General features: G+C 41.5%; 1 protein-coding gene across 2 annotated transcripts in view; it reads left to right on the forward strand.

The window, feature by feature from the left end:
• Positions 1 to 9,035: 9,035 nt before the first annotated feature.
• The window catches only part of SNX14 (sorting nexin 14), a gene marked incomplete at both ends in the record, with an annotated part of 48,121 nt that continues 44,969 nt past the window's right edge, over positions 9,036 to 12,187 (forward strand). For both annotated transcript variants that reach the window (XM_079550676.1, XM_079550677.1), the window contains 4 exons: positions 9,036 to 9,175; positions 9,322 to 9,442; positions 10,532 to 10,608; positions 10,714 to 10,792. In XM_079550676.1, coding sequence (XP_079406802.1) covers positions 9,036 to 9,175; positions 9,322 to 9,442; positions 10,532 to 10,608; positions 10,714 to 10,792 — 417 coding nt within the window. The remainder of the gene's footprint in view (positions 9,176 to 9,321; positions 9,443 to 10,531; positions 10,609 to 10,713; positions 10,793 to 12,187) is intronic.

The raw sequence follows: 12,187 nt of genomic DNA on the forward strand, positions 1-12,187 counted from the left end.
ATTCCCATGCCCCTTTCAAGACAACCTTCCTCCCCCCCCCCACCCTCCTTGATGCAGTGATTGACAATAAAGGAGGCTGCTCTCAGAGGAGTACCAAGTATTTGGAATTTAGAGGGTTGACCTAGGAGTGGTAGAACTGCTTATATTCATTCCTTCAGAAAGCTCTCAGTAAACCATTCTTGTCTGCTCCCTGAGAAGATTTCAGGTTGTGTGACAGCGGGAGAAAGAAATCCTCAGTTTGTGGGCAGAATAATATAATCACATGTGCCTTAACTAAGCTACTAGAAAGTATGTAGTTTAGGGTTAAAGGCAAAATAGCCAAGTAAATAACCTGGCAAACCACAGAGTAAAGCAACTTTATTTGGCTGTTTTACAGCTTTGTGGAATCTTTCTTGCTCTTAATCAGTCTTTTCCTGTGAAAGGTAGATATACTCTAAACCAGGCTTCATCTAGCAGGCACAGCAAGATGTGAAGGGAATGTCAGGTGGTGGAGCTTGCCCAGGTTCAAACATCAGTGCAAGAGCAGATGCAGGTTCCTTGGACTTCAATGTGGAAAGGTAAGGAGATTCTGTTCTGGCTAGTATGGCTGTCAGGGCCTCTTCATCTTGGTAGGAATTTTAGAAGAACGGCACGTAGAGAGTAGGAATACATCAAAGAGAGCTAGGGAAGTCTGAAGTACCCCTGTAAGAAAAAGATGTTTCAAACATAGTGAAACAGCAAAACTAAATGAATAAATACTGTTAGTGTGCATAACACTATTTCAAATGTCCTGCTCTGAGAGGTGAGTGTGATACCCTGCAGCTGATAATTGCAAACCTATTGTTTTGAAGTGATGGACTAATAGCCACAAAAAAGCAAGAGGCAGTCCTGAATATCTGCTGTACCTGTTCTAGTGCCTGACCTGTTCTTCAGTACAGATGAAGAGTTAGTCCATTCTTTTTACAGTTATTAAATGAATATGCTTCTCACTGCTCTTAACAATCCTAGAAAAGTTAAGTAAAAGTGAAGAAATATGAACTTCATAGGGCTTCATATACCTAGGGATTTCATAGGGCTTTCAATACCTAAAGGGAGCCTACAGAGGGGAGGGGAATCAACTCTTTGAAAGGGTTGATATGTGTAGGACGAGGGGAAATGGTTTTGAGTTAGGGAGACGAGATTTAGGTTGGACATCAGGGGGAAATTCTTTACCCAGAGAGTGGTGAGGTACTGGAACAGGCTGCCCAGAGAGGTTGTGGATGCCCTGTCCTTGGAGGTGTTCAAGGCCAGGTTGGATGGGGCCCTGGGCAGCCTGGTTTAGCATTAAACGTGCAGGTTGGTGGCCCTGCACGTGGCAGGGGGGTTGGAGATTCATGATCCTTGAGATCCCTTCCAACCCTGGCCGTTCTGTGATTCATGAGGCCTCCATAATGAGCGATGTTTGTGGAACATGGTGCTTGTAGTGAAGCCTGCGCATGGAGTCTTGATTTGCACACCTTAGTGCAGGGCATACAGTGACTGAGAATAGTTGGAAACCTGGGAAGCTGCAGTGACCCAAAGCCCACTTAGCAGCCCCTTTAGAGATCTCAATTTGAAAATGACCTGAAGGGTTCCCAAATACAGCACATGGTTCCTGCATAGGTTTGCTTTTTTTTTTTTTTTTTTTTTTTTTTCATCTGGAGAGGCGTCCAATGCAAGCCCAGCATCCTGTGGGAGAGAAGTGACAGAGCATTTCTTGGGACTAGGTTGGGATGCTGTTAAACATTAGGTAGCACAGGTAGCACAGGTGTGTGTATTCTGCACCAGAGACATGCTCAGAAATGAAGCTCTTTGCATTGATCAGTATGAGCTTCTGCAGGATTGCCAGCAAGAAGGCTGGTAGACTTTAGTCTGAAGATGTTCATTTTTAACTTGCAGCAAAGTTTACATTTTTTTATGCCAGAAAATAAACTGCCAGATGCAAAAGCCTGTACCAGGTGATAAAGCAGTTAGAAATGGCAAATATATTGTCTTATCTTATTCCAAGCTTCATTTTGTCAGGATTCTCTCTCCTTACTAAGATCAAGAGGAAAGAGGATCAAGAATAAATGAGGCTTTGTGTATCCTGAGTGCTCATGGACAACACACAGAAGCATTTGTTTCATAGGCAGCCTTCAGTGGGGAAAAGTCAGTTTCTCTGCAGGTGAGTAGTTATTTTTGAAGACTCAATAGGAGATGGGAATGTTGCTGACTGTGGAAGGAATGGGAGACAAAGCATCCAGTGGAGATGGGGTTGTATGTTCTAAGTTTTTGGTGACACGCAGGTGAGCAGCTTTGAACTAAAACACCTTGTGCTGTGTGCAGAGATGTCTCCTTGTGACCAGAACTGCTTCTCCAGATAATCTGTGACCTCGTTTCCTTCTTTGTGCTGGCTTTTTCCTCTGGGCATCAGAGAACGAGAGGGGAGAGCCAGTACTGTTACAGCTAGCTTGACTTCTCCAGACCCAATGACCAACTAAAGTTTAAAAAAAAAAAAAAGAAGGAAAAAAAAAAAAAAAAAAGGAAGGAAGAGGAATTGTGCGTTGGTGCTTGCTGCTGTGGTCCAGCAGAATCCTCAGACAGGCAGACTTTTCAGAATTAAGACCAAGTGTTATGCCAGGTTTCCTGAACATAAATTATCCCAGAAATACACTGGGTGTAAAGTATACATGACAGTGTGGTGATAGGTTGGTACTCAGTTACAGTTTTACCATATCCAAAGTGGTGGATGGTAATGATCAGTGGTGTTTACTACTGTGCCTAAACAAATAATATCTTAAGGGTCCAATACATGCCCCTGGGAATCTGTATGATATTAAAGCTGCCTTTCCCCATTTTGATACCTTCATTCTGAAGCAAAATCTGCTTTCTCAAAGGAAAAATTGTTCCCTCTTGTATCTGAAACACACTGAACCCAACTTCAGGTTTATCTAAAGCCTGCCATTTCTGTGCAATGTAAAGAGCTACCTTAAATTCATCTGTTGAAACTTCAAATCTCAATCATTACAATTCTTGAAGGGAAAAAATACCAGAAGCAAGGTGTACAGAGTACCTGAAACTTTGGAGATAAGAGTAAATACTCGCGGCTCCTTAAGGGGAAGGAAATATAACTCCTTACAGTTTGAGAAGAAAGATGGTAAGATGATTTTCATATTAACATGCTCATTTACTAGTAAATACTTAAAAATATTTATGTATCTCTGAAAGAGGAGACTTCATGCCTACCTTATGTTTAAAGTAGTCTCTTTTTATACTTCAGTGTAATAACAGATTCACCGGGTAGTTTATGTAGCAGCAAGTCATTCAGTCACAAATAAGCAACTGATTTAGAAAGTGTCACTACTGAATGATAGTATTCCCTCATACAGTCTCAGTTCCTGTTAGCTCCAGTGTTTCCCAGCTAGAATACTAGTTACCTAAAATAAAAAGCAAAACTTTCAGTAGTGCAGAAATTTGATACTTAAATTGGTAAATAGAGCAGGCTGTGTTCTAGGTGAAACGTTCTCATGGTCTGAATTCACTTATTCAGGTGAAATTAACAGCTTCTAAGAAACATGGTTCTAACTCCTTCAACTAGTCATACATTTAACCATAGAACACCTGTAGCTATCTCTTCCCATGTGCTGATTTCGTAACTTGTCCTGCTTTCATACAGTTCCTCTTACCTGCTAAGTATGTGTTCTCTTTCCCCAGAGGAGCGCTTTAGGGAACGCCACCATGCAGGTGGTGAGCATGCAGCGTAACCAGGAGCTAAGTTGGTAATCATCTGGGAGAAGTCGCAAGTAACTGTTCTTTGTGGCTCAGAAGAGAGACTTAGCAAGGTATGTGTGCTGACAGGTCTGTGGAGGGATCATGGTCTCCTTCAGACGCACCATTGCTGCCAGAACTAAAAGTGGTATATAGCTATAACGCCGTAGTACCACTGGTCTATTTGATATTCCAGCAGTTTGGGGAACAAATGGTTTGGCATACCTTCAGGAACTCTGGCAGCTGCTGTCTGATGAGGGCAACATTGATCAGCTATCAGCTGTAGAGAAGCCTGGCTTTGCAGAACCTGCTGTTAAGCCCGACTTCTTAAATTTTCTCATAAAAACTTTTATGCTTTACCATGGGGCTTTGTGCTCAATTTATACATAACTGTTAATACTGGCAAATTGCCCACATGCATCAAGAAGTTTCTTCAAAAAGTTTCAAAACTCATCCTTGTGTACGAGGAGAAATAAGTCTCTCTTCAGGCTTACACAGGATCATCTTGTGCATCAGTCTGTTAGCATAAGAGAATTTTTATGCTTCTGTCATACCCCCATATTCTTGCCAGGAAAACTTAACATGTATGTCCCGTTATTATTTTTATCTCTAGCCATTCTAAAAATGCGAATTTTTTGCTGTACATCATATAAATGAAAGAAACATGTCCAATATACTGCATACATCCTCAGTCATCGAATGGTGATCAAAACAGCCCAGGTTATACAGCTAGCACTAACCATTTCTGTGAAGTGTTTGATGAAAGACTTAGCTGAAGCACAAATTATTTTTTTTTGGAGGCTGATAATTAACGTTGTTTAGCTCTTACCCTGCACCGTTCCTGAATGCTTCGTGTTCTCAGAGAAACCGGTTGCTCGAACTAAAAATATCCCTCCGGAATGCTGACCTAACAAAAACACTTCAGGCATCTGCTGTTGTACCTACAAAAGCTAAAGCAGTGCACTTCAGGGTACCAGCTTCCTTCTCACTCCTTAAAGTAAAAAAGCCCTCTATTTCAGGGTTTACATGATCAACAGCAGGAGGCGTAACAGATTTTATCAGTAGAAAGCCTTCCCTGATACAAGGTGACAATCTTTAGCTGCACTGAGGCTTTTTTCCACTTTAACAGGTCCTGTGTGTTGACTAGAACTCAGTTATGTGAAGACTTAAAGTTGGAATTTTTTCACTATTTGAATGGGGAGAGGAAAATAAAAACAAATAAAAAAACCCTGGAGTTGTGTACAAATAAAACAATAATTCATAATCTAAAATAGAACAGATACATTCAAGTGCATTGAGGGGGACAAGAACTAAAGAACCATTTTTAACCAAAGCACCTAGGCAACTAATGAAAATTGTGGAAGTTCTGTTGCCTGTTGCCGCCTCTCCCTATTCCAGCACTACAAAACAAGAGATAATAGATCTGGAAATGACAAAGGGAGCAGCAAAGGTGCCTGAAAGTACCAAGGTGCTCTCTTGAAGAAAAATAAATGATGTAAGTTAAAAATGCCAGAAAATCAGTTCATTTTCTGAAGGATGTCTTGCTGAGGAGGCTAATTTTGTACAATGATAAGCAGCAATTGTGCTGCGTAAGAAGAAATTATTTTTTACTAACAATAATTTCACAATGCTAAATGAAAGTTGTTGAGCCATTCATAATGCACTGTCATCCTCACAAGCAGAATTAAGTGGTGGAATGCCTTTCTGTGTGACTTTCGTGGGTGTTTATGCTCATGGTTCAAAAACCAACTTGAAACTCAGGAAAAAAATTCCTTTTCAGGATATGCCCAAGATTCAAATTGGAGTCAAAGAATGTTCTGGGAAAGCATTCTATTCTTTCTATGCTTTTATAACTCTTTCCTAGGTATCCCCTGTTGACCATCATCACAAGCAGGATGCTCATGTGGATGAACATTTGCTGATCCAGCACAGCTGTTTCATGTGTCTGTTGAGTATCTGTTGTGAAAAACTTGCACTGCACTTTGAATCCTACAGGTCTCATCTTATTTGTGAGAGGCACAGGTGCTGCCTCACTTAGCAGTGTTTACCAGAAGTGCACGTCATGTTATGAATGCTTTCTTGACACTTTTTAATTCAGCAGAATTGAGAGAATGTGGCTCAGGTTCCTCCTCAAATGTGAGAATTTCACTCATTACCCACCAAGCTGTCAGTGGAAACAAACTCAGGATGTGACATACTTTGTGGAAATAGTTATCTTTCCAGGGCATGATTTTCTTTAAACCCCATTGTAAACAGATAATTTCATTCAGATTGAACTCTTAAGCATGTGTTACAGCATTCTTTTAACTATTTCCATTAGTACAGCTTATCTTTTGCAATTTTTTTTTCAAATTCTCAAATCCAGCCACCATGAAAAATGAAAAAACTCCTCAATATTAAGTTAAATTCCATACCTAAACAGCTTATCTCTTGCTCTTATACGACACAAACTGGAGATTATACCTTTGCCAAACATTTACCACAAGCCTAATGTTAATTTCTTCAAGCATTTATGTAGTGTCTCCTCTACAGGTCTAATGCCTCTCTTTACAGATATTCTCTGTTGGGATTTTTTTTGGGGGGAGGGTTTTGTGGGTTGTTTTTTTGGCCTATATTTCTTTCTTTATTTCTTGTGGTCTGTAAATTATTGCCTTCTGCAGCCACTTTGCAAATTTTCACTCTACATCCTTGTTTTAATGTCCCATAAACTACTATTTGTCAGAGGACAAACTAATAATCTAATATACTCCATTCTTCCCTCTGTTATTTAAAAGACAAACTGTGCAGATCAGTGATCTTTTGAGACATTTCACCTATCTTAGCAAATTTTTCCTTTCTTTCTGACATTTTGTTCTCCCAAAGCAGCTCTCCTTCCCTGTTCTTCTGAAGGCAATTCATGTGGGATTTTGCCCAGTAATCTAAGGGCTCTGTTGCTGTGTCCAGAGGTTACCTTCTGCCCTGGGTTATCCCTATCCAATTTAATCTTGTAATATTGTGGATCAGCTTGGTTGTACTCGTCCAGGAAGCAAAGGTAGGAGCCCAGTCTCATGGTGGGCAGCACACGATCACACGAACAATTAGTGCAGGTCTGCATAGACAGTGCAGGGAGCTGACCCTCAAAAGGCTGTAAATCTGATTATTAGCAGACTATTAACTCAGTAACAGACAAATGGACATGACTGCATTTATAACGGTAGAACCAGTTTTGTTTACCTGAATGCTAATAATTACCCGAATTCATGAGCTGAAACAGTAAGTTGGTGGACATTCTTAAAGTTTTAATCTGAAAAGTTGAATTCCCTACTCATGCTTAATTTTCTTGGGATCTGAGTCTGTTCACATTTCTTTCCTATTTGCTGAATATTCTTTTGAAATTTATTTCAAGAAAGCTTTCTGCTGAAAAGTTGAAGTTAAAAATTGAAGTGAATCCTTCAATTTCAGCTTCTGGAAAGGATCCACAGAAATTATCAGGGACTTGTGGGAAATATGCATAAGGGAAAACTAATTCCTGACAGGTTAGATATGAAGGATTATATGATACAAGTTAGCCTCCACAGCCTTATCCTTGAGAAAAACAAGTAGATTTGAAAAGGAGACATTATAGACTGAAGACAAAAACAAAAAGAAAACCTGAAAGGCAAAAACAGACTGTATGCAGAGTAAATTAAATGCAGTCTGCCTATGTGAATCTGTACTTACAGCTTGCTGCCTAAGGAAACATATAAGATTAAACTAAAACACAAAAACAAGAAAAAACGATCTCATTTTGTTAAATAGGATTTCTGTTTTTCTGGAAAGCAAAACTCCTCAATGTTTTTCAGCGTAGCAGAAGTCAGGCATGGGCTGTAGAGGGTGGCCGGAGCTGCACTGTGGTGGAGCAGAATGGGGTAAAGCAGGTTGTGGCAGTACGTGGCCAACAGAACAAAACTGAATTGAGGAAAATCTTGAGATTTTCCTCAATCATCTCAGATGACGAGGTGTAATTACTGCCAAATAGAAATGTGGCAGTTTTATGTGAAATAAACATATGGTTGAACTTTGAATCTGTAATTTAAAAGAAACTTTTACATAAAGTACAGAACTCGGATAGAAGCAGAATCTGACTTCTTTTCCTGGCTGCTGCTGGTTTGCTTTGAGAGTCACTTCCTATGTCCCAGATACATTATGCTAGTCATCACATCTCTATGAAATACTTTAAATGTTACACATTTTAAAGAGTTATTCCTTATTAAAAGCATTAAAAAAAAGAAAGACAAACAATCCCAGGAAGTTAAACTGAGAGGGTCAGGTTAGAAGGCGGTAAATATGCATATTCTGAGGAAGATTAATTTCCTCTGAACAGGCTGTACAGAGCCTTGCTGTGAATGTGCACCTTATTTGTGTGGTTTTTTTTTGTTTTTTTTTTTTTTTAATGCCTAATAGAAAACATGTAGACTGGCATGAAATAATACTGTGCAGGCACTCTTAAAGAAATCCAATCCTGCCTGGGGCTTGTGCCAGTGAGAAAGGTCAGCGTGCTGAAGTCAGACTGCAGCATTTCACCTGATGCGGAGGTCAAGGGAAGTATTGCATAAAATGACAACCATCTGAGGGATGTGTCTGAAAGCTATTTTCAGCTTTCGTTTTCTAGATATTGACTCATGTTCCCAGTGACAGCTTTTCTTGCACTGAGAGTTACTGGCTTTCCCTGTGGATATGTGAACACGGCTTGTCTTCTCAACAGCACTTTTCCACATGTCCTTTGCCTAAATATGCCCGTATGGGGCCGTACACCATATAAAAGGCAACATCAGAAAATAAGCAGGCACTTCTGGCTGAGGAGGCTCTCATATTTGTAGCCCAGAAGCCCTTCCTGCTGTGATTTCCCAGGAGCAGCTGCTGAGGCGCCTGTATGTGTGCAATGGCCCATCTTCCCTCAGCTGCAGTCATAACTTGGAGCTTCCAGAGCTGGGATAACCACAGTGCTGACAAGAACATTCAGGTAGCGTGGGAACTCGTGACTTGCTCCGCACCAGAGGGCTGTTATTAACGTGAAGATGGCTTGAAGCCTTCCTCAGCAGCAATAAACTACATTCCAAACAAGGCGTTCCGTCTCGACTCCGTACGTTCTGTGACTTCTAGGGGGAGCTGAGCGGCGCGCGCGCACGTGGGCGGGGCGGGAAGCGCAGGACCCGCCTCCCCCGCCGTCAACAAGATGGCGGCCGTGGCACCGCCCTCGGTCCCGTCACGTGCCGCCGCCGGCGGAAGCGGCGCGGCCTCCCCCGCTGGCTGGGAGCCGGCTCGGCGGCGCCATGGGCTGGCTGCGGGCGGCTGGCGAGAGGCTGCGGCAGCGGGTGCGGGGCGCCGAGGCTCTGCGGGAGACCTGCCGGCAGTACCCGCTCTTCTGCTGCCTGCTGCTGGGGCTGGCCGCCGCCACCCTGCTTCTTAACCGGTAATCCGGCCGGGGGGAGGGGCGCGGTGCTGTGAGCCGTGCGGTGGCGGTTCTTCCTGACCGCGCTGTAGCCCGCCCTGTGCCGAGGAACGCCGATGTGCGTACAGATGTGAAGGGAAACGTCTTCTTTCCTTGTTTTTTGTAAGGTACCTTCACGTTCTGATGATCTTCTGGTCGTTTGTGGCTGGTGTCGTCACCTTCTACTGCTCACTGGGACCGGACTCCCTCCTGCCGAACATTCTGTACACTATCAAATACAAGCCCAAGGTAAGTATGCGTTCCTCTGCGCGTTTGAGGCAATGTGCGTGGATGGCAGTTCGTGTGCAGTCCTACTTTTAAAGTATTAGACATCAATACCACTTATATCTACATGCTGACGGGTCTTGTGGCACAAGTATGGTGATTAAGACTGTGGATTTCTCGTGTGTTTATGCATAATCCCGTCAAATCTACAGATAGGTCCCTAAAGCTTGTTGCTGGAAGCGTTGCTGGATGTGGCTTTTTAACCATTTCACTTATTTTTCATTTGGCATTTCAGTAGTAAGTAGCTTAGAAAGTACTTAGTAGCACATTACTTTATGAATACTTTTTTTTTAAAGATCCCTTCCCTTTTGGTAGCCAAACTACAGTTTTATTGGTTGTAGTCAAACTTCTTTTAGTGGTGCTAAACTCCATGAAAAAAAAAAAAAAAAAGGTTTCTATAGAAGAGAAGGGGACAGACTCTTTATCAAGGTCCGTGGTAGTGGAACAAGGGAAATGGCTTTAAGCTCAAAGAGGGTAGATTCAGGTTCAACATAAGGAAAAAGTCTTTCACGGTGATGGTGGTGAGGCAGTGGAACAGATTGCCCAGAGATGTGGTGGGTGCCCCGTCCCTGGGGACTTTTGAGGTAAGGCTGGATCAAGTCCAGTGCAACCTGATCTAACTGTGGGTGTCCCTGTTCATTTGTTTGGGAGTTGGGCTACACAGTCTTTAAGGATCTCTTCCAATTCTAAGGATTCTATGATTCTATTTTATGAAATCCCTGTTTCTGTCTTCAGGAATCCAAGCAAGGCAAGACTTGTAGAGAAACCACTTGTTCTAGTTATAGTCCATCTGACGTATGGGGAGATGACTGGAGATGTGAGGGGTTATCTGTTGTCTTAAACTTTGTTTAGCCAAAGTGCTTTTTCTGTTTGGTTCATTGATTTCTCATATTGTACCTTGCTGTCTTGTTTTCCTGCTGGGAAACAGCTTTGTCTTTCTACCACTCAACTCTCTGTAACTGCATACTCTAAAGAGAAATTTATTAATGTATCAGTATATTATGAGAATCATTATTTCAAAGAATGCAAACTTGTCCAAATATTTTCTTTTAGCAATTGGAATTGCCGGAGCTATTTCCCCATGGTCATAGTTGTGCTGTGTGTGGCAAAGTCAAATGCAAGAGGCACAGGTAAAATAAATATGTGGCACTGACCTGTTATTTCTTACATTTTGTGTATGTCAGTGGGAAAAAACTGCAGTATTGTTGCATCAACTTTTCCATGGTTTCCTACAGACCTGCTTTACTCTTGGAAAACTATCAGCCGTGGCTGGATCTGAAAGTGCCTTCCAAGGTTGATGCGTCCCTGTCAGAGGTAATGGCTGTTTCATTTCTTTAATTCCTTGTAGTTCAGTGGCTTCTTTAACTATGTGTTTCTTAGGCCTATTACTTCTGGCTTGATGAATCAGATGTACTTAGCATGCATGTTAACTTTTCATTTAACAATCAAATCAGAAGAATAAAGGCTGGGTGCAGAGAGGCAAGATGGCTTTATTGTTAACAGAAACGTGACTGTTCCTGAACAGCACACTTAGAACTCAAGAAACGTCTGTGCACATTGGGAAGTATAGGAGGAAGATCAAGTATAAGTAAGTGACTGAAAAACATCTGATTTCAGTGGATTTCAGCCTGTTGGTTGTTTAAAATATTGGCAGATTAAGAGATTATTTGCTCCAGTTACAAAAATTCTGTGATGATGTTAAATGTGATTATAGGTGCTTAAAATTGTCAGACAAGCCGTAATGCAACTGATCAAAAAAAGAAGACACAGGATTTACTCAAAAAGAGTAGCATAATTACTTTCTTTTTATTAGATTGTAATTTGGGAATTTTGTTTTCTTTTTTTCTCTTCAGAAAATATACAAAGAGCTGTTTCGCTTTAGGATCATTTATTTTTTTTGCTTCGTTGCTGCTTCATGAAGCTCAGTAGATAATCTTCTGTCCTTTTTAAAAGCTAAGAAAATGCACAAACCCTTGGCTGGCTTAGTTTCCGTTTATTTAGAATTTCCCCACTGGAGCTGTGTGGTAAAAGGAGGAATAACTGGCGTGTCACAAGTGAACAAAGCCATACATGTCAGCTCTCACAGCTGAGAAGCCGGTGTGTGAAGCCAACTAAAGCTAACTGTAATTCAGCTCTGTGTTCAGAGCATGCCCCTTAGCAAGTTGAAAACCAAAACAAACTCACAAAAAAACCAACACGGGGATAACTTGTTAACTCCATTTAGTTAAACAGCAGGACTTCTGTATTTCGTAAACAATCTTAGCTAGTAAAGTTATTTGTAGCGTGTTACTCGGAAGAGCTGAGTAGATACTTGTAGTTACCTTTCAGGGGTCATCTTTTGTTGGTATACAATGACATTTTGTATTTGACTGCTGTTACTGTAGTTCTGCTTTTACCAAAACAACGTGGGCCTTTTTGTTGGTGGTTTTTCGGTTGTTGTTGCTTTGTTTTCACTTCATTGGCTTCTCTCTGGGCCTACTTTATTTAGCAGCATAGATTTGGGTTTTCTGTATCTATATATCTATATGTTTCTCATTCCTTTCTCTTCTTTGAGCGCTTAACTGGAGGTTCTGCGCATTCCTGGTGCAGTGCAGCAGGGTCGTAACCTTTGGTGGACCCAAATAGACTTCTGTTCACACACTTGAGTCACCTTTTTCATATGCTGTCTGTAATGCTGAATCTCCTTTTGTTGTTCCCTGTTGCAAGTCT

Source organism: Tetrao urogallus (assembly GCF_951394365.1).
Source record: "Tetrao urogallus genome assembly, chromosome: 2".
Lineage (NCBI taxonomy): Eukaryota > Metazoa > Chordata > Aves > Galliformes > Phasianidae > Tetrao > Tetrao urogallus.